Source organism: Pan troglodytes, chromosome 15, assembly GCF_028858775.2.
Source record: "Pan troglodytes isolate AG18354 chromosome 15, NHGRI_mPanTro3-v2.0_pri, whole genome shotgun sequence".
NCBI classification, from domain to species: domain Eukaryota; kingdom Metazoa; phylum Chordata; class Mammalia; order Primates; family Hominidae; genus Pan; species Pan troglodytes.
In genome coordinates this window covers 101,476,313-101,504,187 of record NC_072413.2, presented here as the reverse complement: position 1 = coordinate 101,504,187, position 27,875 = coordinate 101,476,313, and the positions used below count along the sequence as shown (strand labels likewise).

At 42.2% G+C, this 27,875-nt stretch overlaps 1 protein-coding gene across 26 annotated transcripts in view; it reads right to left on the bottom strand.

The window, feature by feature from the left end:
* MARK3 (microtubule affinity regulating kinase 3) overlaps positions 1-27,875 on the bottom strand; it is a 117,633-nt gene that overhangs the window by 19,557 nt on the left and 70,201 nt on the right. For 14 of the 26 annotated variants that reach the window (XM_001138504.7, XM_009428520.5, XM_009428522.5 and 11 more), the window contains 9 exons: positions 26,634-26,704; positions 21,416-21,472; positions 18,093-18,329; positions 17,795-17,914; positions 17,444-17,543; positions 16,701-16,813; positions 15,704-15,857; positions 8,655-8,872; positions 3,361-3,464 (listed from right to left, as the gene is read on the bottom strand). In XM_001138504.7, the coding sequence (XP_001138504.4) occupies positions 3,361-3,464; positions 8,655-8,872; positions 15,704-15,857; positions 16,701-16,813; positions 17,444-17,543; positions 17,795-17,914; positions 18,093-18,329; positions 21,416-21,472; positions 26,634-26,704 (1,174 nt within the window). The remainder of the gene's footprint in view (positions 1-3,360; positions 3,465-8,654; positions 8,873-15,703; positions 15,858-16,700; positions 16,814-17,443; positions 17,544-17,794; positions 17,915-18,092; positions 18,330-21,415; positions 21,473-26,633; positions 26,705-27,875) is intronic. The other 12 variants (XM_054665836.2, XM_063793921.1, XM_009428523.5 and 9 more) reach the window with 3 other exon arrangements.

Sequence of the window (27,875 nt, the reverse complement as noted above, 5' to 3'; positions counted from 1 at the left end):
CTATACCATCATGATAGAATCATACAATTGAAGGTGTAACCAAACCTTCTCATGCCTAGTTTACACCAACCATTAGTCATGCCTGGAATCTGGCCATTTTTCGAGAATAACATCAGAAGGCAGAATAATTACAGCAGAAAGTGGGCTGGCCTTCAGCACGACCAGTTTAAAACTAGTCTCAGAAAACGAATCACAGGTGTTTGTGCCAAAGTAACAACTGGCCCTAACCTATGCTCCCTGTGTCATTAACTTTATTGTTCCCACAGGAAAGCTGATAAAACAAAGATTGGCCTAGTAAGAACCAATTAATAAAACTAATTTTCAAAAGAAAAAAGCTATTAAAATTAATTATATTGCCTATGACGAGAAAAAGCCTTGCATTTAGTAAGCCTTTAAAATATCCTGTTTACAGTAGGATTTTGAAGGTAGTAAGGGCTTAAGATATGTGGAGTCTTTGGTTTAAACCTTCACACAGTTTTTAAAAAATCAGCCATCATTATTCTCATGTTGAAATTCCGTATGAACACTCATATAAAGAAGAAAACATTTAAGGCTAAATGTCGAAAATATTTAAGGCTAAAATTGGAACTTAACATGTTTGTTTCAGAAGTTAACATAGGTCCAGGCATCCTACAGCTCACTCATATTTTAAATTAGTGAAGAAATAAGATACATGGGTGGGTGAAGAGAGGGAAAAGGAACAATTTGCCGAAGAAGTCATCTGTGCAGGGAAAGCTAATTGTATCTCACTGAAGACTCAAGCATCAATTTTAAGGGAAAGCTGTCACATTTAGTGCCTTAACTAAAGAAGTTAAACCCAATAATTTTCCAGTCTTTTAATTCATTTGTAAGATAGGAAAGGAAAGTCCAAATATTATTAAAACAATGGGCCCTGTCTTTTAAGGTTTGGCGGTGAGACTCTCTTTGACTAAAGAGAAAGACGACACCTTCAGAAGCAAAGTATTTCAATGACTGATGCTAAGAGAAGCAACGAGACAGGTCAGGATATGAAAGAGTTGGCCCCAGCAAGGCAGGTGTCTCCAGGGGGAATGCAGAAAGGAAATGTTGCCAAAGAAATTAAAGAAGTCTTAAATATTATTTCCAAAGAGTGAAACGAAAAATTTTAGGAAAAGAGGATCAGAAGACACAGGCATATATGCATGTGCCTGGTGTATGATACGTGTAGCACAGGATGGGAGCAGAGAGCAGATCTTAGTCTTAACACCCTTGAGGAGACTGATTCTGCACCTCAGACAGTCACATATCCTAAAGTTCAGAAGGAGCTGGGTAGTGCATTTTCAGAATTTAGAAGTAGTAAAGGTAAAGAAACAACTTTTTTTTTTTAGATGAGTCTTGCTCTGTCGTCCAGGCTGGACTGCAGTGGCGTGATCTCAGCTCACTGCAAACTCTGCCTCCTGGGTTCAAGTAATTCTCCTGCCTCAGTCTCCCTGGTAGCTGGGACTACAGGCGCGTGCCACCACACATGGTTAATTTTCGTATTTTTAGTAGAGACGGGGTTTCACCATGTTGGCCAGGCTGGTCTCAAACTCCTGACCTCAAGTGATCCACCTGCCTTGGCCTCCCAGAGTGCTGGGATTACAGGTGTGAGCCACTGTGCCTGACCATGAAACATTTCTGTAGTCCTGTAGACTACAATCTGTAACACCAGAAACTTCTAATTAAGTCTTCTATTGATATTTTCTATTAAGTCACTTTTGAACTAGAAGAAATTTGAAAGTTAAGAACTGAACTATAATACAAATCTACCAGAGAGTAGACTACTATTAAGAAATACCTGGCCGGGTATGGTGGCTCACGCCTGTAATCCCAGCACTTTGGGAGGCCGAGGTGGGTGGATCACAAGGTCAGGAGATCGAGACCATCCTGGCTAACATGGTGAAACCCCATCTCTACTAAAAATACAAAAAATTACCTGGGCGTGGTGGGGGGCGCCTGTAGTCCCAGCTACTCGGGAGGCTAAGGCAGGAGAATGGCGTGAACCCGGGAGGCGGAGCTTGCAGTGAGCCGAGATCAGGCCACTGCACTCCAGCCTGGGGGACAGAGCGAGACTCTGTCTCAAAAAAAAAAAAAAAAAAAGAAATACCTATATCAATCATTATCTGTAAACTATCTACCCCAGCTGCTATACTCAAGTTCTTAGTAGTTTTTAATCATAAGAAAAGACAATGTTGAAACACACACACACACACACGAGTCATAAAAGAGAACAAGAGAATGTAAATATTGCTAAAAATTCAACGAATAATAACCATAATCTTACAGAACAAATGTTACTCCTCATATCAACTCAATCCTAAGTGGCCTATGGAACAGGGAAGTGATAAGCAGTTTGGAACTAAGGATGAAGGAGGAGAGAATTTTTGATTAGGCTGTCACAAAATGTAGTGATCAAACATTTTGTTTGACTAATGAGATCAAACATAGGTTAGGATTAAGAAACAGAACCTCACACCGTAACTGCAGAAAGTAAATGTCAGAACAATTCTGATGCAAACAATGTTCAAGTTAAAAGAATGATGTACACTTACTGCTCTTCCAAAAACAAAGAAGGAAAATCCATGCTAGCCTGGGAAATTTGTTCTGAACAGAATATAGCATATTTAACTATTCTCTACCAATCTAACTTCTCTTTTCTCTCCACCCAGACTAACCCCACCTCAGAGTCTCTACACCTATCCAATCCCATTTTACTGACTCTACTTATTTTATTTCAAAACCCCAAGAAAATCATGTGCATGATAGGATGCTCTCCTTATTGACATGTAACATCATTGTCTTTTTAAAATCACGCTCATCCTATGTATGCTTGCTATGTAGCCAAATTAAAAGCATTCAGAAGGCTGGACTCTCCACTTCTCTTGGCTTCTCCAGTGTTTCTATTTAGACTCAGCCATCTGGACCCTTTGGTAAACTGCGGACCTTTAATGCTACCTGGTGCTGTACATTCTCCTGAGGTATGACTCTGCCTCACGTCCTTATCTTCCCCCACTTTCGGCTTTTGTTCAAGTTATTAATGAGCACAAGACAATCTCCATTTCCTTATTCACTGTTCTACAACATAACCACAGCTTACTATCTACTTCCTCTAGGAAACCCCCTGGGTTTAACTCAAGCCTTTTAATCATCATACACAGCCAGGCAGGAGGATGATGCTCTGGACAACAAAAAGCATTTAGAATTCTAGTATCTTGCTAAAAATTAGTATACAAATTTAACTTACCTTCAGAGAATACTTACAGTTTTAATTTGAAAATGATTATAAAAACAAAGCAGTAAATAACATGGTTCCATTTCTCTTGGGAAAAACAACTTTTCTTACAAACAGGTAGAATCTCCTACCTGTTTTCTTTGCCATTCTGAATCACTGAGTGTCTATCAGCTGTAGTTCTCTCACTGCAAACATAAGTATTTCGTCGTGTCATTCCACCAGATGCTGTGTTACTCTATAAAAAAGGGCATTTTTGTCTTAAATTTATTTGGTAAATACAGTACAATGAGAAAAAATGAACTTATCTACATAAATAGGAATGCCAGTCTTTTATTTACTTGTTTTTTGAGGCAAGGTCTTACTCTGTCACCCAGGCTGGAGTGCAGTGGAGCAATCTTGGCTCTGCCTCCCAGGATCAAGCAATCCTCCCACCACAGCCTCCCAAGTAGCTGGGAATACAGGCATGTGCCACCACATTTGGCTAATTTTTTTTTTTCTTTTTTGAGACGGAGTCTTGCTCTGTCGCCATGCTGGAATGCAGTGGTGCGATCTCAGCTCACTGCAACCTCCCCCTCCTGGGTTCAAGCGATTCTCCTGCCTCAGCCTCCTGAGGTGCCCGGCCTGACAACCTAATTTTAAAATCGGCACCTTCAATAGATATTTCTTTAAAAAAGCTATACAACGGCTGGGCGCGGTGGCTCACACCTGTAATCCCAATACTTTGGGAGGCAGAGGTGGGCGGATCTCCTGAGGTGAGGAGTTCGAGACCAGCCTGACCAACATGGAGAAAACCCATCTCTGCTAAAAATACAAAATTAGCTGGCTGTGGTGGTGCATGCCTGTAATCCCAGCTACTCAGGAGGCCAGGAGGCTGAGGTAGGAGTATCACTTAAACCTGGGAGGTGGAGGTTGCGGTGAGCTGAGATCGCACCATTGCACTCCAGCCTGTGTAACAAGAGCAAAACTCAGTCTCAAAAAAAAAAAAAAAAAAAAGCTATACATATGGCCAAGAAGCACATGAAAAGATGCCCAATATCATTGGTCATTAAAGAAATGCAAATCAAAAGCATGAGGTACTACTTCATACCTGCTAGGAAAGCTTTAAATAATAAAATAATTATTAATTGTTAGAAAGAATGTGAAGAAAACAGGGACTCTCACTATTGCTGGATAAAATGGTACAGTTGTGAGGAAAACAGTTTGGCAGTTTCTCAAAAAATTAAACATGGAGTTACCATATTACTCAACAATTTTATTCCTAAATATATATCCAGGAAAAATGAAAACACAGCCAGGTGCAGAGGCTAACACCTATAATCCCAGCACTTTGGGAGGCTGAGGCAGGATGTCTGCTTGAGCCTAGGAGTTTGAGACCAGCCTGGCTGGGCTACATAGGGAGACCTCATCTCTACCACAACAAACAAACAGAAAAAATAAGCCAGGCATGGTGATGCATGCCTGTGGTATCAGCTATTTGGGAGGCTGAGGTGGGAGGATCACTTGGGTCTGGGAGGTCGAAGTTGCAATGAGCCATGTTTGCACCATTGTACTTTAGCCTAGGTGACAGAGTGAGACCGTCTCCTCCCCAAGAAAGAAGGAAAGAAATTAAAACACTTAAGTCCACATAGAAATTTGTACACAATTGTTTATAGTAGCATTATTCATTTTAACCAATACATGGAAATAATATAAATGTCCATCAACAGATGAACAGTTAAATTGTAGTATATATACAGAATGGAATATTACCCCCAAAAGAAACAAAGTACTAATACATGCTACAGGCTGGGCACAGTGGCTCACGCCTGTAATCCCAGCGCTTTGGGAGGCCGAGGCGGGTGGATCACCTGAGGTCGGGAGTTTGAGACCAGACTGACCAACATGGAGAAACCCCATCTCTACTAAAAATACAAAATTAGCCAGGCATGGTGGCGCACGCCTGTAATCCCAGCTACTCAGGAGGCTGAGGCAGGAGAATCGCTTGAACCCGGGAGGTGGAGTTTGCAGTGAGCCAAGATCGTGCCATTGCACTCTGGGCAACAGGAGCGAAATGCCATCTCAAAAAAAAAAAGGGAAAAGAAAATACATGCTACAACTTGGATGAACCATGAAAACATTATGCTGAGTCAAAGAAAGAAGTAGACACAAAAGGATACATGTGAAATGGTTCCATTTATATAAAATATTCAGAACAGGCAAATCCAGAGACAGAACACAGACTGGTGGTTGCCAGGGAATGAGGGGGAAGGGAGGGGGGCAGAGGGGAGAGGAGGAATGGAAAGTGATTACTTAAGGGATACAGGTGTTCTTTTTTTTTTTTTTTTGAGATGGAGCCTCGCTCTTTCGCCCAGGCTGGAGTGCAGTGGCACCATCTCGGCTCACTGCAACTTCTGCGTCCTGGGTTCAATCGATTCTCCTGCCTCAGCCTCCCGAGTAGCTGGGATTACAGGCGCCCGCCACCATGCCTGGCTAATTTTTGTATTTTTAGTAGAGATGGGGTTTCACCACGATGGCCAGGCTGGTCTTGAACGCCTGACCTTGTGATCTGCCCACTTCAGCCTCCCAAAGTGCTGGGATTACAGGCGTGAGCCACTGCGCCCGGCCACTTTTTCTTTTTTCTTTTTTTTTTTTAAGGACAGGGTCTTGCTCTGTTGCCCAGGCTGGAATATGGTGATGTGACCATGACTCACTGCAGCCTCAACCTCTTGGGCTGAAATGATCTTCCCTCCTGAGCCTCTCAAGCTCTCAAGTAGCTGGTACTACAGGTGTGCATCATCATGCTCAGCTATTTTCTTTTTAATTTTTTTTGTAGAGATGAGGTCTCACTCTGGTGCCCAGGCTGATCTCAGACTCTTGGGCTCAAGTGATCCTCCCACCTCAGCCTCCCAAAGCGCTGGGATTATAGGGGTTAGCCACTGTGCCCAGCCTAAACAGATGCTCCTTCTGGGGAGCTGAAAAAGTTCTGAAACTAAAGACAGGTGTTGGCTGCACAATACTGCGAGTGTACCAAATGCCACCGCATTGCCCACTTTAAAATGGTTAATCATTGTCATGTGGATTCACATGAATTTAACTTCCAAAACAAAAAACTAAAAAGCAAGGAACAAGTCACAGCTATGGACTTTTTTTTTTTTTTTTTTTTTGAGATGGAGTCTCGCTCTGTTACCCAGGCTGGAGTGCAATGACACAATCTCAGCTCACTGCAACCTCCATCTCCTCGGTTAAAGCAATTCTCCTGCCTCAGCCTCCCGAATAGCTAGGATTACAGGAGCACGCCACTATACCCGGCTAATTTTTGTATTTTTAGTGGAGATGGGATTTCACCATGTTGGCCAGGCTGTTCTTGAACTCCTGACCTCAAGTAATCCGCCCACTTTGGCCTCCCACAGTGCAGGGATTACGGGTGTGAGCCACCGTGCCTGGCCATAGCTATGGAATTTTATCAGATAATTTTTAAACAAAGATAGAGCAGTCACTTTTACTACAGCTTGAGCAGACCATCTACAGAGAAATCCCGAAGACTCATGGGAGAAAATAATAATATTGCTAACTACCTTTTTTCCTTTGTAAGTAATTTAGTATGGGTGGACTGAAAATACTCATGATTCACTTTCAGAAGGGCAGTGTGTGTAGACAAGAGCAAAGGGGAAGAGAAGTCATGAAGGCAGGGAATAATGCCCTCATCTTCTCTGGTAACTGTCAACAAACGTTGGAGACGGAATTTTAACTGCAGGAGTACGGAAACAATAATCCTACTGTATGGCATTTGGAGGCCAGAATAAACTTTTCACACAGGGTTTACTTCGACTAAGCATAAGGTCAGAGGATGAAACACGCAAAGCCCCTTGGGGTCCTTCATGCACCCATTCCCCAGAATGGAACAATGAAGGGCTTTCAGAGAGCAACAGGGTTTCTCCACAGCCTCCTCAGTCCAGGGTTGTTCTGGAGTTGGAGGCAGGGCTGCATCATTGTTAATTTTGTAGGGAAAAACGTGCTTACAGAATAATCTTAAGATTGTTTACTTCTCTGCAAATTCTTTAATATGTTAGGTTAGACAGAACATACTTCAATACACAGAAAAAAGTTTCTGAAGCTGAATGGATTCAATTTAATTTAGTAAATATTATCTACTTACTGGGGAGATTTTGTTACAGATAGGGATTAAGAGCTGGATTCAGGTTGGCAGTGTAATTTTAGGCAATTACCCAACTTTTTTTCCACCTTAAAATGTAGCTAATCCATGAAAAAGCACTTAGCATGGTCCTTGGCACATGGTAAGAACTCAGCCAACACTCTTCATCATTAGAGCCCTTTGAAGACTCAGTGTGAACACCACATCTTTGGGGCACTGGCAGTCAGACCTCCCCGTGTGTGCACGTAGGCTTCCATCTGCACTGTCACTGTTTTCATTCACTTCCTGTTAGACTGTGAGGTCTTTCCATGTCTCAGCACCTGACAACCTAAGGCTCAGCGGGTGTCCGAAATAACTGGAACCAGCCCTTGAAATAAAGGACCTATCACCATCTAGTGTCTATGGTGGGTGTGCTATGCTCTGAATGTGTCCCCTCCAAAACTCATGTTTAAGCTTTATCTCCCATAGGAGAAAACAATATTTGGAGGTGAGTCTTTTAGGTGTTAAGGCCACGAGGGCTCCGCCTTCATGAATGGATTAGTATCTTTTTTTTTTTTTTTTTGAGAAGGAGTCTCGCTCTGTCGCCAGGCTAGAGTGCAGTGATGCGATCTTGGCTCACTGTAACCTCTGCCTCCTGAGTTCAAGCGATTCTCTACCTCAGCCTCCTGAGTAGCTGGGATTACAGGTGCCTGCCACCACGCCCGGCTAATTTTTGTATTTTTAGTAGAGACGGGGTTTCACCATCTTGGCCAGGCTGGTCTTGAACTCCTGACCTTGTGATCTACCCACCTCGGCCTCCCAAAGTGCTGAGATTACAGGCGTGAGCCACCGCGCCCGGCCGGATTAGTGTTTTATAAAAGGGCTTGAGGGGGTGAGTTCACCCCTTCTGTCCCTTCAGCCACATGAGAACACAGCATTTGTCTCCTCTGGAGGATGCCAGCACCAAGGCATCATGTTGGAAGCAGAGAACAGGGCCCTTGCCAGACACGGAACTTGTTGTTGCCTTCATCTTGGACTTCTCAGCCTCCAGAATTGTAAGAAATAAATGTCTTTTCTTTATAAATTAGCCAGTCTCAGGTATTTTGTTACAGCAGCAAGAATGAACTAAGAGAGTGTCAACAATAAATACCTACAATGCAGCAGGTAGGATTTCTGTAAGTTAAGATTGGGCATGGCTGCCTAGTAGAGAGGGCATTCCAGTACGAGAGACCACAGGAGTAAAATGAACACCTGGTGTCTAGCTGGTTCCAACCCTACCACCCTAAGACCACTCTATAGTTCAACAACACTTACACTAGGGACAGTGGAGCTTTTCTTGCGTTCAGGAATATCCGCCTTATTGGGATTACTTGCATTCCCAAGCATGGGACTGGCTGGAGCAATTCCCTTTCCTCCAACAGCACTGCCACTTGATTTCCGGGAGGAAATTCCATCTTCTTTGAGGTCACTATCTGCAGTGCTGGTCTGACTCCTTTTCGGATACACCACAACAGAAGGAATAGCTGGTCCAGCTAAAATAAAGAGTTCATTTTTTAAATGACTGAATATAGTTTCAAGTTTTATTTTGTGACAGTAACCATATTTTGTAAGATGATCTAAGGTTGCTATTCACCTAAAAAAATGTAAAACAGTAAAATCCTCTAAGATGTTTCCCACTTATATCTAATGTTTGCCTTATGCAATGAATTCAATATTGAAATTTCACTTAATACCCCTAACTTTCTACTTAAAACATTTTTTTTTTAATAGTAAGAGTTTAGAGTTGTCCTTTGGAAACATCTTAAGGTGGTGGTACTGCATAGATTCAAACTAATTAGATGCATACGTAACAAGCAGAATGAACCAGTTCATCTTGTACATCTGAGTGAATTACATCCTCTTTTGTAGGAGAGATACCATCACCTTTTGGAAGAGAAGAGTATAGATTTTATGGGCCACTTCTTTTGAAGTTTTATCTTGGATCTTTTTAAAAGCACTCATAATCTTCTAGATAAACCGGAGTTTGAGTAGACAGGGGAAGGTGTAGAAGCAGAGGAATCATGCAAGCGACAGGGAGGAAGTCGGTGGAGGTCACTAGTCATTCCTGCCACTCCAGGAGGAGTGTGTCCAGGGACATGTGCCTAGGGACATGTGGATGACAGACTAATGTCCTGTAGTAAACCATATAGAGACTCCAATAGCAGCACAGGAGATTCAGAGGGCAAAGAATCTTGGAAATGAACATGATAACTAGTATATGCCTCAGATATGATAATCCAGTGGTAATCTTAAAAGACAGAGTCAAATGCTTGTTTTTTCTTTTTTTTTTTTTTTTGAGACGGAGTCTAGCTCTCTTGCCCAGGCTGGAGTGCAGTGGCGCAATCGCGGCTCACTGCAACCACTGCCTACTGGGTTCAAGGGATTCTCCCGCCTCAGCCTCCGGAGTAGCTGAAACTACAGGCGCATGCCAACTAATTTTTTTTGTTGTTGTTTGTTTGTTTGTTTGTTTTTTTTAGTAGAGACGGGGTTTCACAGTGTTAGCCAGGATGGTCTCGATCTCCTGACCTCTGATCCACCCACCTTGGCCTCCCAAAGTGCTGTGATTACAGGCATGAGCTACTGCGCCCAGCCTGTTTTTCCTAAGGCAGAAGAGAATTTATATTTTAGATATATTAAAGGTGGGAGGTGTGTGGTAGCTCATGCTTGTAATTCCAACACTTTGGGAGACTGAGGTGGGAGGATGGCTTCAGCTCAAGAGTTTGAGGCTACATGTGGCTTGGGTGACAGAGTGAGAACCTGTCTCAATAAATAAATTTAAAAAACAAACAAACAAAATCCGGGAGTGGGGAGGAGCTAGTTCTTGGACAAAAATCTAAATGGCAAACCTATTTGGAACTGAATTAAAAGTAAATGAGGGCTTAATTTTATTTGTGGGAGAACAACAATTAAGCTTTCGGTTTAGTGATTTTAACATATAAAACAAAAACTTAATCAAGTATAGGGTGATATTAGCCTCAATGCTTATCTTTCTTCCCAAAACCATGAGACGTCTACTGACACTGTGAACTTTCAGATTACTACTGATTGGCTTTCCAGCTTTTATTTGTGTTTAGAAAATATAAAACCTTTTAAGATTTGAGATTCTGAAGAGAAACAGACCTTGATCTAATCCACTGACCTCGTTCAGATTTCCCCAGTTTTACTTGCACTAATTTGTATGTCTGTGTATCTCATTCTATACTCTTTTATTACATGTTCAGATTCATATGGTCACCATCAGTCAAGATTCAGAACATTTCCATCTCAAAGACCCTGTAGACTACCCTTTCACAGCCACAGCCACTTCCCTCTTACTCTCCCTTTTGCTAAACCCCTGCAACCGCTAACCTGCTCGCCATCTCTAGAATTCTGTCATTTCAAGAATGTTATATGAATGGGCATCCATGGAATGTAACCTTTTGTGTACTTTCATGCAGTATAATTCCCTTGAGATCCATCTGAGTTGTGCACATCATAGTTTGTTCCTTTTTTTTTTTTCCGAGACGGAGTCTCGCTCTGTGGCCAGGCTGTGGAGTGCAGTGGCTCAATCTTGGCTCACTGCAACCTCCACCTCCCAGGTTCAAGCGATTCTCCTGCCTCAGCCTCACAAGTAGCTGGGACTACAGGCACCTGCCACCATGCCCGGCTAATTTTTTGTAATTTTAGTAGAGACGGGGTTTCACCATGTTGGCCAGATGGTCTCGATCTCTTGACCTCGTGATCTGCCTGCCTCGGCCTCTCAAAGTGTTGGGATTACAGGCGTGAGCCACTGCGCCCAGCCTGTTCCTTTTTATTGTGAGTAGTAGTCCACGGTATGGATGTGTCACACAGAAATTTCATTTTTTTTTTTTTTTTTGAGATGGAGTCTCGTTCTGTTGGCCCAGGCTGGAGTGCAGTGGCATGATCTTGGCTCACTGCAAGCTCCACCTCCCGGGTTCATGCCATTCTCCTGCCTCAGCCTCCCGAGTAGCTAGGACTACAGGCACTTGACACCAAGCTCAGCTGATTTTGTTTTTGTATTTTTAGTAGACACAGGGTTTCACCGTGTTAGCCAGGATGTTCTCGATCTCCTGACCTCGTGATCCGCCTACCTCGGCCTCCCAAAGTGCTGGGATTATGCGACCGGCCAGAAATTTCATTTTTATGTAATCAAATTTGTAAGTCTTTTATTTCATGGGTTTGGTGTTTGGGGTGACAGAAACACCTTCACCAGTCCAAGTTACAAAGCAAATAATCCCAAGGTTTCTTTCAATATTTCTGGAGTTTTATTTATATCTTTTTTTTTTTTTTTGAGACGGAGTCTCGCTCTGTCGCCCAGGCTGGAGTGCAGTGGCTCGATCTCGGCTCACTGCAAGCTCCGCTTCCCAGGTTCATCCATTCTCCTGCCTCAGCCTCCCGAGTAGCTGGGACTATAGGTGCCCACCACCACGCCCGGCTAATTTTTTCTATTTTTTAGTAGAGACGGGGTTTCACCATGTTAGCCAGGATGGTCTCGATCTCCTGACCTCGTGATCCACCTGCCTCGGACTCCCAAAGTGCTGGGATTACAGGCATGAGCCACTGCGCCCAGCCCTATATTTGTATCTTAACTCCAATTAGAATTCATCCTTGTATAAGATGTGAGAAATTGATCCAAATTAATTTTTTTTCTGAGAACTACCAAATTGCCCCAATACCACTCATTGATTAGTAAACAGTGATTTTTTTTTTCATTTTTTAAAAAACAAGCTAAAGAACCCCTTGAAAATCAGATGATCACCATTCGCAGAAAAAGTGTGTACACACATATGGGGTGTTCACATGTGGGTCTCAAACTAGGAAGGACAGCTACAGATTACATCGTGGCTTTAGAGAAGCAGGCACCCATGCAGAGGTCAGCATCCACAGGCAAGGAAAAGGGAAGGGAGAGGTGAGACGAGGCAGGAGGATGAGGTGAAAGTTAGCCTGGCTATACAGGTTTGCCTGCCTTCAGAAATTCCAAGAAAGATGAGGATTATGAAAAAGCTACTCCAATGAGGTGCTTCAGTGGAGAAAAAACACAGGGCTTGGACCAGAAGGCCTGAGCTCTGCCCCAGGTGTTTCTCATTTACTATGTAACCTTGGGAGACTTGGTAATCTCTCTTGGTCTATTTCTTTAGGGATAAAACAGAGGTTTGGTGAGTGTACAATACCATGTCTAAAGCTCTTTTTATCTCTAAAATTGAGCTGGGGGGAAAAAGGCACTAATAATCTGGATGGAATCTATGTGTTTAAGGAATAACTTACTAACATATTCCTTAGAGAAATGTGAAAATCCCATTGTCAGGTTTCTTCTAGGATTGAGGGACAAGTTAAACCAGATGGTTTCAGGGCAATATACGGGCATTTAATTGCCATGTGGTCCATAAGCACTAGAAACCCCCCTTGTTAGTGACTAACATGAACACAAAAAAGGCAGACCTAGATCAACACGTCACCTACAAATGCTAGGAGCCCAAATCCTGATGTGAGAATGAGTTCTGAGCTCTCAGTTACACCCTAGAATAGCAGGCACTGTAGATGGTTTACTAGTGATATTAGTACACTGTTGCTTCAGTCTAAACCATGTAGAAAGGCAAGCAACAGAAGGAAGAGAAATGGAAATCAAGCCAAGTGTAATCATTTTTAGTACAAAATCAAAGCTGTCCACACCTAAAATGCCCTGTGCAGTCCTAAGTGTCAAATCTCAAGATGAAAGTATTAAGATGGAAAATGTCCAGAGAAGAGAAATAAAATGAGGCTGAGCGCAGTGACTCATGCCTGTAATCCCAGCACTTTGGGAGGCTGAGGTGGATGGATCACCTGAGTTCAGGAGTTCGGGACCAGCCTGGCCAAATGTGGTGAAACCCCGTCTCTACTAAAAATAAAAAAATTAGCTGGGCATGGTGATGCATGCCTGTAGTCCCAGCTACTCGGGAGGCTGAGGCAGGAGAATTGCTAGAACCCAGGAGGCGGAGGTTGCAGTGAGCCAAGATCGCGCTATTGCACTCCAGCCTGGGTGACAAGAGTGAAACTCCATCTCAAAAAAAAAAAAAAAAAAAAAGATTTAGTTCCTGAATCCTGGAATAGTAGAATTAAAGGAAATATCTGCAATGTTAACATTTATAGTTATGGGCAAGTAAACACACATGCTAGCCTCAGGACTCTGACACACGGGCTGCCTTGAAGGCAGAGCAACTGTAGAGCCTGGTAAGCCTACCCACTGGGAGTCTTATGTCTCATAAAGGACTGGCTTCTAGGTGAAGTTTAAAAGGGAGAGTGGCTTAACCACACTAACAGCAAGAGTATGGATGAGAATGACACAGTACAACATTTAAACCAATTAAGGCAAAACTGAGGTTCCATATATTCTCCAGGGCTGTCCTGTCTATTATGAGAGTTACTGGCCACAACTGGCTATATATTACACTTAAGTACAAAATTTTTTTTTTTTTTTTTGAGATGGACTCTCACTCTGTCACTAGGCTGGAGTGCAGTCACACGATCTTGGCTCACTGCAACCTCTGCCTCCCAGGTTCAAGCGATTCTCCCACCTCAGCCTCCTGAGTAGCTGGAATTACAGGCACACACCACCATGCCCAGCTAATTTTTTAATTTTTAGTAGAGATGGGGTTTCACCACGTTGGTCAGGCTAGTCTCGAACTCCTGACCTAGTGATCCACACGCCTCGGCCTCCCAAGGTGCTGAAATTACAGGCATGAGCCACCATGTCCGGCCAGGAAAATTTTAAAAGGGTAAAAATCAGCCAGGCCAATTACAGACTCACGTGTAATCCAGCACTTTGGGAGGCCAAGGTGGATGGATCACCTGAGGTCAGGAGTTCTAGACCAGCCTGGCCAACATGGTGAAATCCCGTCTCTACTAAAAATACAATATTGGCCAGGTGTGGTGGCGTGTGCCTATAGTCCCAGCTACTTCGGAGGCTGAGGTTGCAGTGAGCCGAGATCATGCCGTTGCACTCCAGCCTGGGTAACAAGAGCAAAATTCCATCTCAAAAAATAAACAAATAAATAAGGCCACGCGCGGTGGCTCACACCTGTAATCCCATCACTTTCGGAGGCCAAGGTGAGTGGATTGCTTGAGCTCCCAAGTTCAAGACCAGCCTAGCCAATATGGTGAAACCCTGTCTCTATTAAAAATACAAAAAATTAGCCGGGTGTGGTTGTGCATGCCTGTAATCCCAGCTACTCAGGAGGCTGAGGCAAGAGAACTGCTGGGACCCGGGAGGTGGAGGTTGCAGTGAGCCAAGATCATGCCACTGCATTCCAACCTGGGTGACAGAGCCAGATTCCATCTGAAAAATAAATAAATAAATAAATAAATAAATATAATAAAAAATAAATAGAAATAAAAAGGGTAAAAATCATTTCCTCAGTTCAAGTACTTGATAGCCACTAGTGGCCAGTAGCTTCTTGACTGGACAGCACAGATACACAAAACTGTAATCATCTCAGAAAGTTCTACTGGACAGTGCTACTCTACAAAGTAAATCCAATGCAGAGGTGAAGAGAGTGAATAGAACTACAGACTAGCAGTTCTATTCAGTTCGGTACAGCGCCCAGTTCTAGCGCTGGGCATGGTGGCTCACGTCTGTAATCCTAGCACTTTAGAAGGCTGTGGTGAGAGAATAGTTTGAACTTGGGAGTTTGAGACCAGCTTGGGCAACATAGCGAGACCCCCATCTCCATTTAAAAAAAAAAAAAAAAGGAAAACTACAGATTAAAGCAGAGGTTCTAGAAGGGCAAATGGTAAGGTTTCCACTCAACTAAGCTTTATCCAGCAAAAATCTACTGAATGTATAAAGAAGATAAGAGCCTTGAAGTAATACGTAATCATGGCAGCACCTGCAGGAACACTAAGAAAAAATGCTGGCCAGGCACGGTGGCTCATGCCTGTAATTCCAGCGCTCTGGGAGGCCAAGGCAGGTGGATCACTTAAGGCCAGGAGCCGAAGACCAGCCTGGCCCAATGTGGTGAAACCCCGTCTCTACTAAAAATACAAAACTTAGCCAGGCATGGTGGTACATACCTGTAGTCCCAGCTACTCAAGAGGCTGAGGCAGGAGAATCGCTTGAACCTGGGAGGTGGAGGTTGCAGTGAGCCAAAATCGTGCCACTCCACTCCAGCCTGGGCAACAGAGTGAGACTCTGTCTCAAAAAAAAAAAAAAAAAAAAAAGAAGAAGAAAGAAAGAAAGCAATGCCAAGAAAGGACATCAAGCCAGGCTCTGAGCAAGAGAATGCTTCCCAGTGCTAGGAGACCTCTTGCCTGGACTCTAAGAGAAGGCACTGGGATACTCCAAAACTTACCATGGTCACTGTAGCGTCTTTGCTTTTGGCTTGAAGAAACACTTCTCTGCACTTTGTGGTGAGGAGACTGGCCAGTACTGTTGTTGAGATCACTGCTCGGCCTAACCTTAGCAAGTGAAAGATTGCTGCTAGAACTGGAATCACTAGCATCCAGCTAAGAGAAAATGAGAAAAACAGAGCAAACCACAACACGAACCCAAATGGCTTATTAGGAAGTTAAACTTTTCATTAACACAGACCTCTCATAAACCGTTCATTCAGAGAGAGGAGGAATCACAACGTACAAAAATGACAACCCTAAACTCAAGCAAAAGTAGTTTTCTGACGGCTGGAAAGACACTAAAGGTAAGGTATTTATGATTTTCTTTCCAGGCTTTCTCAAATAACTTTAAATGTTGTATTTACTTCATCTGATGCTTTACGTCATTTCTAAGCTATTAATGACTACAGGTTAATTTATGAAAGACCAGGTTTATGACAACATCCATCTTTTTTTTTTTTTTTTTTTTTTTTTGAGACAGAGTCTCGCTCTGTCACCCAGGCTGGAGTGCAGTGGCGTGATCCTGGCTCACCGCAACCTCTGCCTCTCAGGGTCAAGCAGTTCTCTTGCCTCAGCCTCCCAAGTAGCAGGGATTACAGGCAAGCGCCAACACGCCCAGCTAATTTTTTGTTTGTTTGTTTGTTTTAGCAGAGACAGAGTTTCCCTATGTTGGCCAGTCTGGTCTCGAACTCCTGGTCTCAAGTGATCTGTCCGCCTTGGCCTCCCAAAGTGCTGGGATTACAGGCATGAGCCACCACGCCTGGCCAATATCCATCATTAAGGGTTAAGTTAAAATAGCTTATAATAGTCATAGGATTTAGATTTGCTATTTGCAAGTAAATCTAAAAAATGATGTATCAAATGTTACAAATATTCAAAAGATAAAAACTAAGAAAACAGTTTACATAAACTAATAATTACATACAGCGTATTTCAGCTCTTTCTGATTACTCTTACCTCTGAAGATTTTCTCCCCAATAACAAATATGTAGCTGTGATTTCATCATATTTCATTTTACTAAGAGATTCTTGAATTTCTTCTTGTGAATATCCCATTCCCACCATAATATCTAAAAGAAGGGCATAATACAGTTTATGTGTTTTGTTTGGGTAAGAAATCATCCTTTTTTTTTTTTTTGAGACGGAGTTTCGCTCTTGTTGCCCAGGCTGGAGTGCAATGGCGCGATCTTGGCTCACCGCAACCTCCACCTCCCAGATTCAAGCAATTCTCCTGCCTCAGCCTCCCGAGTAGCTGGGATTACAGGCATGAGCCACCGTGCCTGGCTAATTTTGTAGTTTTAGTAGAGATGGGTTTTCTCCATGTTGGTCAGGCTGGCCTCGACCTCCCGACCTCAGGTGATCTGCCCGCCTTGGCCTCCCAAAGTGCTGGGATTATAGGCGTGAGCCACCACGCCCGGCCAGAAATCATTCTTTTGTAGGGCAAAATAATTTTCATTTGACCTAAAAGATGACATATTACATATATTTTGTAACATAAATGGGCACTTGTTTCAGAGTTACTGGGTGCCATTATAGGAAACTGCAGGTAGTTACGTTCCTAAATATGACAGAACAGATAAACTGTTCATATAACTTGTGCTTAACTTTCCATTATTCACATTTTAGGCACAGACATGAGTCAAAACAGAAATATGTTACTTAGACAAAAACACATGAACATGCAGGCATGGAGTGATTACCTATTCTTTTTTGGTCTGAGATGTCTAGCTCTGGTTCAACAAATGGTTTGAGTTCATCTTCTTCATGCCCTGCATTGATCCACCTGTCCTTCATGATTTGCTAAAAAAGGTAAACTGTTCATTAGCAGAGTAAAATGAAATATTCTGATAACTGTAATATTTACAAAAATTTATTTTCAACATTTCATTGACTATCGTTCAAAGCATAAACTCAAAAAATATTTTTTAATGTTTCAATTCTTGCTTAAAAAGCCGCAGGATATATCCAGTATGGCATACAAATCAAGCAAAGATCTAAGGTCACTCTAAAGACTCTCCAAAGTTACTGCTTGTTTCCACCTACATGATTACCTCTAGAGTGCCGCGTTTAATTGGATTTAGCACCAGGAAACGTTTGAGAAGGTTTTCACAGTCTGTAGACATGTAGAAGGGAATTCTGTATTTCCCTCTTAATACTCTCTCTCTCAGTTCCTTTGGGGAGGTACAGAGGAAAGAAAACGAGTAAGTCAACCTTTAGGTTTAGTTAACAAAACACAACAAAAAAACCCCTGAAACCCCCCGCACTGATATAATGTTAAAAATATTAAGCCATGTAATATTAGGAAACTTCTTTTAGTTTAGTGAAGTACATGGGTGCAGCTTCTTATACCTTTAGGTTTTGCCCATCAAAGGGAAGTGAGCCACTGACTAGTGTGTATAAAATGACCCCCAGACTCCACACATCCACTTCTGGCCCGTCATATTTCTTGCCCTGGAAGAGCTCAGGTGCTGCATATGGAGGACTGCCACAAAACGTGTCGAGTTTACCGCCAACAGTAAATTCATTGCTAAAACCGAAATCTGCTATTTTAATGTTCATATCGGCATCTAACAATAGATTTTCAGCCTAGAGGGAAAACATCAAGACAAAAATGAAATTTAGCCAAAATAGAATTAGAATTATGACAGGATTAGGCATTTTAGAAAAGCTTTCTGTAATGATATGAAGTTACCTCCTAATTAATGTGAAAACATTTTTTCTAGAGAAAAAAACAGGAGACAAGTCAGAACTCCTTATTTTATAATATTAACAATAACAAACATGAAGTACAGATTAATTCTAGCACTAATTTAAACATCAATGTCCCAAGATCAAGAAAAGCCTTGAGTTTTTCAATTAATAATAATAATATGGGGGCTGGGCACGGTGGCTCACACCTATGATCCCAGCACTTTGGGAGGCCGAGGTGGACGAATCATCTGAGGCCAGGAGTTCGAGACCAGCCTGGCCAACATGGTGATACCCTGTCTTAACTAAAAATACAAAAATCAGCTGGGTGTGGTGGTACACACCTGTAATCCCAGCTACTCAGGAGGCTGAGGCAGGAGAATTGCTTGAACTCGGGAGGCAGAGGTTGCAGTGAGCCAAGATCGTGCCACTGCACTCCAGCCTGGGCGACAGAGCAATACTCCATCTCAAAACCAAAAAACAAGAATATGGGGCAGGGCCAGGTACAGTGGCTCACTTGAGCCCAGGAGTTCAAGACCAGCTTGGGCAACATAGTGAGACCCTTTCTCTACAAAAGATTTTAAAAAATTAGCTGGGTATGGTGGCACACGTCTGCAATCCCAGCTACTTGGAAGGCTGAGGTAGGAGGACCTCTTAAGCCTGGGAGTTTGAGGCTGCAGTGAGCTATGACTGTGCCACTGCACTCCAGCCTGGGTGACAGAGTAAAACCCTGTCTCAAAAAATAAATAACTTTTTTTTAAAAAGGGCATTTCATAAAAACGGCTAAATAGCTATAAAACGGCTGTTAATGAGGAGGGGAGAATCCTAAACCTCATTCAAGAGTCAAATCATGGCTGGGTGCAGTGGCTCACGCCTGTAATCACAGCACTTTGGGAGGCTGAGGCGGGTGGATCACCTGAGGTCAGGAGTTTGAGACCAGTCTGGCCAACATGGTGAAGCCCCATCTCTACTAAAAATACAAAAAATTAGCTGGGCATGGTGGTGGGCGCCTGTAATCCCAGCTACTTGAGAGGCTGAGGCAGGAGAATCGCTTGAACCTGCGAGGTGGAGGTTGCAGTGAGCAGAGATCGCACCACTGCACTCTAGCCAGGGCAACAAAGTGAGACTCCGTCTCAAAAAAAAAAAAAAAAAAAAAAAGAGACAAATCACAGTCACTTTAACAAACATTTCCTAAGTGGCTACTCCACAGCAGATGCTATATTAGTGTCTGGATGGATAATGATGAAGACAGATAAAGCCCTACCCTCAGTAGCTCACAGTTTAGAAGGGAAGAGGGAGAATGATAAGCAGCTGTCCTGAGACAAAATGCCATAACTGAAGAGGCACAGGGAGTTGTGGGTTGGCACTGAAAGGTGTGAATGGCTTCCCAGATGAAGTGAAATCAAAGTACCAGAAGGTGCATCTGATCATAATGGATGTGTTGATGAGGGGTATTTCAGGCAGAATAAAGAGTCTGAGAACCCATGTGAGACACAGTATGTTTCACACAAGAAACTGAAAGACAGTATGTGAGATAGAGATGTGTAGAGGGGGCTGGGGAGATGGTCAGGGCTTAATCACAAAGGATTGTACTTGAGAAGTTTGGGTTTTCATCGTAAGAGCAATGGGAAGCCAATGAAGAGTTGTTCAAGCAGAGAAATGACCATCTTATTTGTGTTTCCTTAAAAGACCATTCTGGGTGCAGTGTAGAAAACATACACGGGAGGAAGAGGCACTAGAAACAGAGAAGAACATATAAGAAAGTAGTGTCGGAATCACCTATGAGATAATGGTGGTCTGGTCTTGGACAGTGTAACAGGGGCATAAAAGAGTGAGCTTAAGAGATACTTGGAACACAGCAGCAAAAGGATCTGGTGACTGAGTGGGTAGTACAGGAGAGTAAGGCACTTGAGGGACATCAGACACCTGAATGAGAAGTGAACATTCATGTTTATAGGATTTGAACCTGCTGCACCCAAGGGATGCTTATATGAAGACACCCTTTGCTCAGCTGGGTCCTGGATCCCAGAAGAGTGCTCTGGCCGTAGGAATGGATTTGGGGCCATCAGCATACAGTTGGCCACTGCAGTTGAGAGAGTGAATGTGAATGCTCTAGGGGCGGGTGCAGAGAACAAGCAAGTCAATGGCAATTATGTAAGGGGAGAGTGAAAGTGAGTGCCAAGTTAAGACACAGAATCTAGGAAATGTTTAGAGAAATATGGCTATGAAAGGGAAGAGAGAAAAAGCGTGTATCTGAAAGAGGAACAGGCATGGCTTTTTAGTTAAAAAAAAAAAAAAGGTATATAGACTTGAACATGTGTAAATGCTGCTGGTGAAAAGCCAGTAGAGAAGGAGAGTGAATAAACAAATGGAGAGAAAAGAGGCATCAGACAGAGCACAGCTCCCAGAGGGAATCAGGACCCAGAGCTCAGAGCAGAAGCACCCCACTTTCCTGTAACAGGAGGAAAGAAGTGATGGATGGGGGTAGGTGCTGCTAGGTTTGAGGGCCTGGTAGAAAATGAGAGTTTCTGCACGGTGTTTCTATTTTCTCTGTGCGATACGAAACCTCATCCTATGCCAGAGTGAGGGCAGAGGCTGAGGACCTTGAAAGAGGTCTCAAACAGGCACTGCTGTTAACGGGAGAGAATACTGATGAAAGCAGCAGAAATGAATGCCGGGTGGCACTGAGGATGCTGTGGGCGTGACCATACATTTCTGGAGGCCCCCATTTGTTTGGCTGTGTGATGACTGTTCTCCAGAGATCAACCACCAGTCACCGTAACTGAAATGTAAAATACTTTCAATAACCTTTATTTTTCTTTATTTGTAATGCTCTTTCCCATAACTTGATTAAGAGGATTCAATTATTGTTGGATTTTAAAAAATGTTAATAAGGCTAATCTACACCTCATTTGTTTAATGACCACTGAGAGAACTGCACACAAACAGACAGAGCATACACTGAGTGAGGCACTTCTACTCACCTTGAGGTCTCGATGTACGATCCGTTTCTGATGGCAGTATTGAACTGCAGACACAATCTGAATAGGAGAGACACAGAGTCAGTCATCACTGGTGCAGATTCGTAATTAAGATGAAAATAACTTTGTTAATGTTCACACATATTGAATACTCAGTATACACTCGAATGTCCGTGTGGATTTCTAAAAACAATTTTCCTATGCCTTGAACTTTCCAGTCTGGAGAAATTCATGGGTGAGGGCAAAAACAAATAGGTGAGGACGTTCTTCCGTTTTCTACTGTTTTAACTGAAGTCTCTTTTTGGACCCTATCCGTTGACATTCCACTTATAGTGTAGTGCCAGGACCCAACAAATTGCCTAGATCTGGAGGACCCTGGCTGCCCCTAGGCTCCGATGTAACTTTTTTTTTTTTTTTTAAACAGAGTCTCGTTCTGTCACCCAGGCTAGAGTGCAATGGCATGATCTTGGCTCACTGCAACCTCCCCGTCCCAGGTTCAAGCAGTTCTCCTGCCTCAGTCTCCCGAGTAGCTGGGATTACAAGTGTGCACCATCATGCCCGGCTAATTTTGTATTTTTAGTAGAGATGGGGTTTCACCACGTTGGCCAGGCTGGTCTCGAACTCCTGACCTCAGGTGATCCACCAGTCTCAGCCTCCCAAAGTGCTAGGATTACAGGCGTGAGCCACTGCGCCCGGCCTGGTGCAACCTTTCCATACCCATAGAGTCAACTCCAAACCAAACCAGCGGTTAGAGAGTTGCCCATACCCAGGTGTTAATCCAGGCTGGCTCTCTTCTGTAAGTGCCCTTCTCAGCCTGCTCCCTGCAACAGTCTTCCTTCTAACTGATGTCGATCATGGAGAGCAAAAGTTAGTTAACTTCTCTGAGGGTCAGTTTCCTTTTCCTTTATTAAAATGGAGGAATGAATGTTGCGACGTACGTGAACTATGAAAACTACTACGTGCACTATTAAGGATTCCTCCCACTTTCAGTAAATAGTATGCTTTTATTTAGTCAACTTGCAGTCATGCCTATGATTAAACAATTGTTTTACTGAAATTTCACACTTACCGGTCACTTAAAAAAAGTCTTCTAATATTAAAGCTTTATATGGTCATTGTAGAAATTTCAGGAAATACAGAAAAGTCTATAGAAATATATTCCTGCATTACCACTAAGCAGAGGTAACATCTCTTGCTATTTTGCTGTACTTGCATCTAGTCTTTTCTTTGGTATTCTGCATGTATATTTAGACACATATGATTACATATACATAAAACTGAGGTTATAATAAAATTACTGTTGGTTCCTCCAAATCATCATCAACTCTTAGCTCTAAGCCCCATGGACCCACCCGTGGACATAAAATCTCAGAGGGCTGTACAATATTTTGGTTCAGAATAAGCAGCAAGGAAAAGGTGAACTGGGGTTAGGATGAGATGATAACAAAAATCAGCACTTTACTAAGCAGCTTCATTATTTAAAATTAACATTCAGAATATCAGACCCACTTATAATTAACTAAAGGTACAAAAATTCCAATGCCAAAAAACGGGTTTTAGAGCATCTGTTACTTTGGATTTATCACTATAGTTCTATTCAGTCAGCATGAAAACTTGAAAAGTAAAATAGCTTTGTTTTCCCAAAACAAAGTCATAGCTTTGTCACCTAGGACACAGGTAAATTTTATCTAATCTTTTTCCTTTCCTCATTCAGAATTTATATTAGTTTTTCCTCATATTGAGATTTCTCTTATAGTTTATTTTCAAATTCTGCTTTTGAAGCAGATTTGATTTCCTGCCCTTTCTCAAAGAGATCAAAGGATTTCTCTCTCTCTTTAGCTCCAAAACAGCTCAAAGCTAACCTGATGCCACAATAAGCTGAAAAGACTCAACTTGAACTTACTGCTTTTTTTGCATTCTATTACCAGGTAGAAATGGTGATTTCTAACAGATGTTATTTAGGTTAAACTATCAATGCTAGCCTAATTCACTTTCAATCATACATAAAAGAGTGTCAAATCATCAATATTACCAGCCCACCAATAAAGAGGTAAGTAAAAAAGATGGAGCTGTGCCGGGCACGTGGCTCACGCCTGTAATCCCAGCACTTTGGGAGGCCGAGGTGGGTGGATCACGAGGTCAGGAGATTGAGACCATCCTGGCTAACACAGTGAAATCCTGTCTCTACTAAATATACAAAAAATTAGCCGGGCGTAGTGGCAGGCATCTGTATTCCCAGCTACTCGGGAGGCTGAGGCAGAAGAATGGCGTGAACCCAGGGGGCGGAGCTTGCAGTGAGCCGAGATCGCGCCACTGTACTCCAGCCTGGACGACAGAGCGAGATTTGTCTCAAAAAAAAAAAAAAAAGATGGAGCTGGAAATCTATTCTTTTTCTTGGAAAAGAATGAGCTCAACCAAAAAATTAAAATGTCATAAGCAGTAACTAGGATGGGCATGGTGAAGGAAGCAGAAGGGGAAAACCCATCTGGTGATGAATATGGAAAAGGGATCACACACAGTGTACTTTGTGTGTGGCATACCTTCCTTTTTGTCATAAATAGAAAAACTTGTTTTACTTAGTCAAAGTAATTATGACTTATAAGCTCCTAGAAAGCACAGAAATTGAGGCCAGGCACGATGGCTCACATCTGCAATCCCAGCATTTTGGGAGGCTGAGGAGGGCAGATCACTTGAGATCAGGAGTTTGAGACCAGCCTGGCCAACACTGGTGAAACCTTGTCTCTACTAAAATTACAAAAAATAAAAATAAAAAATTAGCTGGGCGTGGTGGTGCACACTTGTAATCCCAGCTACTTGGGAGGCTGAGGCAGGAGAATCGCTTGAACCTGGGAGGCGGAGGTTGCAGTGAGCTGAGATCGGGCCACTGCACTCCAGCCTTGGTGACAGAGGGAGACTCCATCTCAAAAACAAAAAAACAAAGAAACCACAGCATTTGAAACAGAAAAGTGGAAACACCAATATCATGCGTATCCTTCCAAGTCTAATGGAGCTGTTTTAGGCAAATACCATGGAAGAAGGGGTCAATTCTAAAGCATTCTAAATCAATTTGCTAATTGAAAAAACACATACATACAAACCATCTTTCCTAGTTCAACTAACAGGCTCCTCAAATAAAGGCTTCAGAATTTCTGCAGGGAATTTACAATAAAAATTAGAGTAATTTCCTCAAGATTTAGGTTAGTAAGCTCTTGCTGGGTGACACCAGCCCCTTCCTCATAGTCAATAAGCCATCTTCACACATGTTTGCAAGTCAGATTCATCTGAGTAGGAAGGAATGCAAATTGTATGAAGCAAAAAAATGTTACCTTTTAGGTGGCCAATTTATAAAAATTAAGAGTACAGTTATGGAAAGAGCCAAACACTTTTTTTCTAATAAAAATCTGAATTTCCTTTAATAGACCATACAATCAAATTATGTTAGAATTGCAAAGAACTATGGAATTCATCAAGAATAATTTCTTTTTTTTTTATAGCTTTAAAAACAGGATCAGAGAAGTGAAATGATAGCCAAAGCTGATTTTTACTTTGGTTTTACTAGATTTGAATTCAAAGTACCATTAGTATTTAAGCAACAGCAAAATATAAGCAACATTTATAAGAAACTTAATAAGTCCTATCACTTACAAATGTAAACATCAGACTAAGCAAATCAAAGGAGACTTGAACTTTAATAGTCTGTCCAGCTTGACAATCCTGTATATGAATAAAACAAAATATAAAGGTTCTAAGAAAAAATGAGGCTATAATTCCATTTCAATGTAGGCCTTGTGAGAATACAGAGTTAATTTAAAAGCAGTGAAGCACTGCTCCTTTCCTTCGTCTAAATCAGGGGTTGGCAAATTATGGCCTCTGGCTACATCCGGCCCATCCCTGTTTTTGTAAATAAAGTTTTGTTGGAACACAGTCACGTTCATTCATTTGGTATTGTCTACAGCTGCTTCTTTTTTTTTTTTTTTTGAGATGGAGTCTCTGTCACCCAGGCTGAAGTGCAATGGTACGGTCTTGGCTCACTACAATTTCCGCCTCCCAGGTTCAAGCGATTCTCCTGCCTCAGCCTCCCCAGTAGCTGGGATTACAGGCACCTGCCATCATGCCCGGCTAATTTTTGTGTTTTTGTAGAGACAGGGTTTTCACCATGTTGACCAGGCTGGTCTCGAACTCCTGACCCTCAGGTGATCCGCCCACCTCAGCCTCCCAAAGTGCTGGGATTGCAGGCATGAGCCATCGCACCCAGCCTACGACTGCTTCTAAGCTACAACAAGAGAGTTAAATAGTTGCGACAGAGACAGTGTGGCCCACAAAGCCTAAAATGTTCACTATCTGGTCCTTTACAGAAGTTTGCTGATTCCCCGTCTAAATAATAGCACAATATAATGATTGCATATCTGAGTTTTGGGGTCAGAGGGTTTGGGACTCTGAGTCTATGGCAGGTCTCCTACTTGAAAGGCAATTCTGGGACCTGCCTGGGCAATACAGCGGGACCCTGTTCTCCACAATAAGGGGGGAAAAAGAAAAAAAGAAAGGCAATTCTGGGCAAGTTATTTAATCTTCCCATGTCTCAGTTGTCTTATTTTTTAGCAAATGGATATAACAGTCCTTAACTCACAAGGCGGCTGTAAGATTTACATTAATGTTGGTAAAGTACTTATCTCAGTGTGTGGCATGGTCAACAGATAACAGTAATTATTATTAATAAAGACAGGAGAGTCAAGTAACCTGTTTGCTTAAAACCTGCTTATTAAAACCTGAGTCTCTTTAAAAAGCAGAGTAAAAACAAAGCAAGAAGTGAAGTTACTAATTAACAGTTTCAGTTACACTTGGCCTTGGTTTATGTCAGACAAAGCCAATAATGAATTTTGGGGTTCTGACATTCTGCTTGCTAAAAACTCTGAAATGGCTTTAATTAATGTAATCACAGGTGTTTTTGAAAGGCTCTAGATTTTTAAGGCTCAATTGTAAAAAGGGAAGGTTAAGTATAAGACTAATGCTCCCATTACAAAGCTAGGAATAGAACCATGGCTGCCTCCAGCACAGTGCCATAGGTATGAAAAGTACTTCATAAATTTTTGTTGAATTGAATGGCCAACCCCTGCCATCCAACAGGCCTTATAAGCATTTATGGAGGCAAACACTTGTTTGCTTCAGGGTTTAAGTGAGATAAATTATCAAATTGACATAGTAAAGACACATTAATTCATACCTGTCTAAATTTAGATCTTGCTTCTTTTTCCTTCATCCTGCCATGTGCAACCAAATAGTCAAATACTTCACCTATAGGTGAGAGAAATAAAAGTAAGTAGAAATCCTACTTCTGAGCATTAATTTTCCCATAAATTGATGTTTCACTTTTAGCAATGCTCTAATTTTTAAATATAGATATAAAGTTAGCCAGAAATATGTGGAATTTGAGCTAAGCTGGCTTTAACTACAGGCATTTAAATTCACCAACAAAATCTTTAAGCTGAAGAAAAGCCTTAAAATTAAATTCCCTTTACTTAAATTATGTAAGTCTTATTTTAAAGAGCGTTTTCAGTAGGCTTTAATAAAAACGAAGCAATTCAAACAGAAAATTAAAATGGATGAAGTTACTTGTGTTAGGAGAGGACACCCTCACTGCAGGATTACGACAACAAAGCATTTCCGGAGTATATTCACTCACTCAACAAATATCTCCTGAATGTCTACTAACTGCAAGGCACTGTTCTAGGTAGGTTCTGGGGAGATGCAGCAGTGAACACAAGATCCTTTTCCTCATAGAGTTTACATTCTAGTTGGGGGAGGGGGCAATAAATGAATAAACATATCGTGTATCAGAGGACAGTAAGTGCTGTGGAGAAAAAGTAGGAGAGACAGACAAGTGAGCCTGTGTGTGCACACCCTTGTGTTTTGCTGACTACTTGAGGGTGTGGACAATGTAGTTATCTGGGGTAAGATTCCACAGTAATTAAGAGAAAGAGCAAGAAGGCCACAGGGCTGGAGAAGTGTGAATGAGGGGAAGAGGGTAGTTCATGAGGCTAGGAAGAGTCCTGTAGGGCGTGGTGAGGACTCTGGCTCTACTATAAGTGAGATGAGAAGCAGAGATGAAAAAAGACTGACCTCTTAAAAGGATCACTGGCTGCTAGCGGGGAAGAGGCTTCCAATGACGGGAAGGGACAGGAAGACCAAGAGAGAGATCAGTACAATAATCAAACCAATCATGAAAGTGACGGGGACTAGAGTGGGAAGCACAGTGGTGGTGAGAAGTAGGAGCTCAGGATACAATGGAGGTGAAAACAACAGAACCAGCTGATGCACGCCTAGGTGGCAGTTTACACAACATTAATTCTTTGGGGAAGAAAGGTGACACTTCAAGGAATATATTATTAGCACTGTCAACTGCTTATCAATGTAGAATAAAGAATCACCACCTCTGAAATCAATAGAAAAGAATACTAATTTAGAA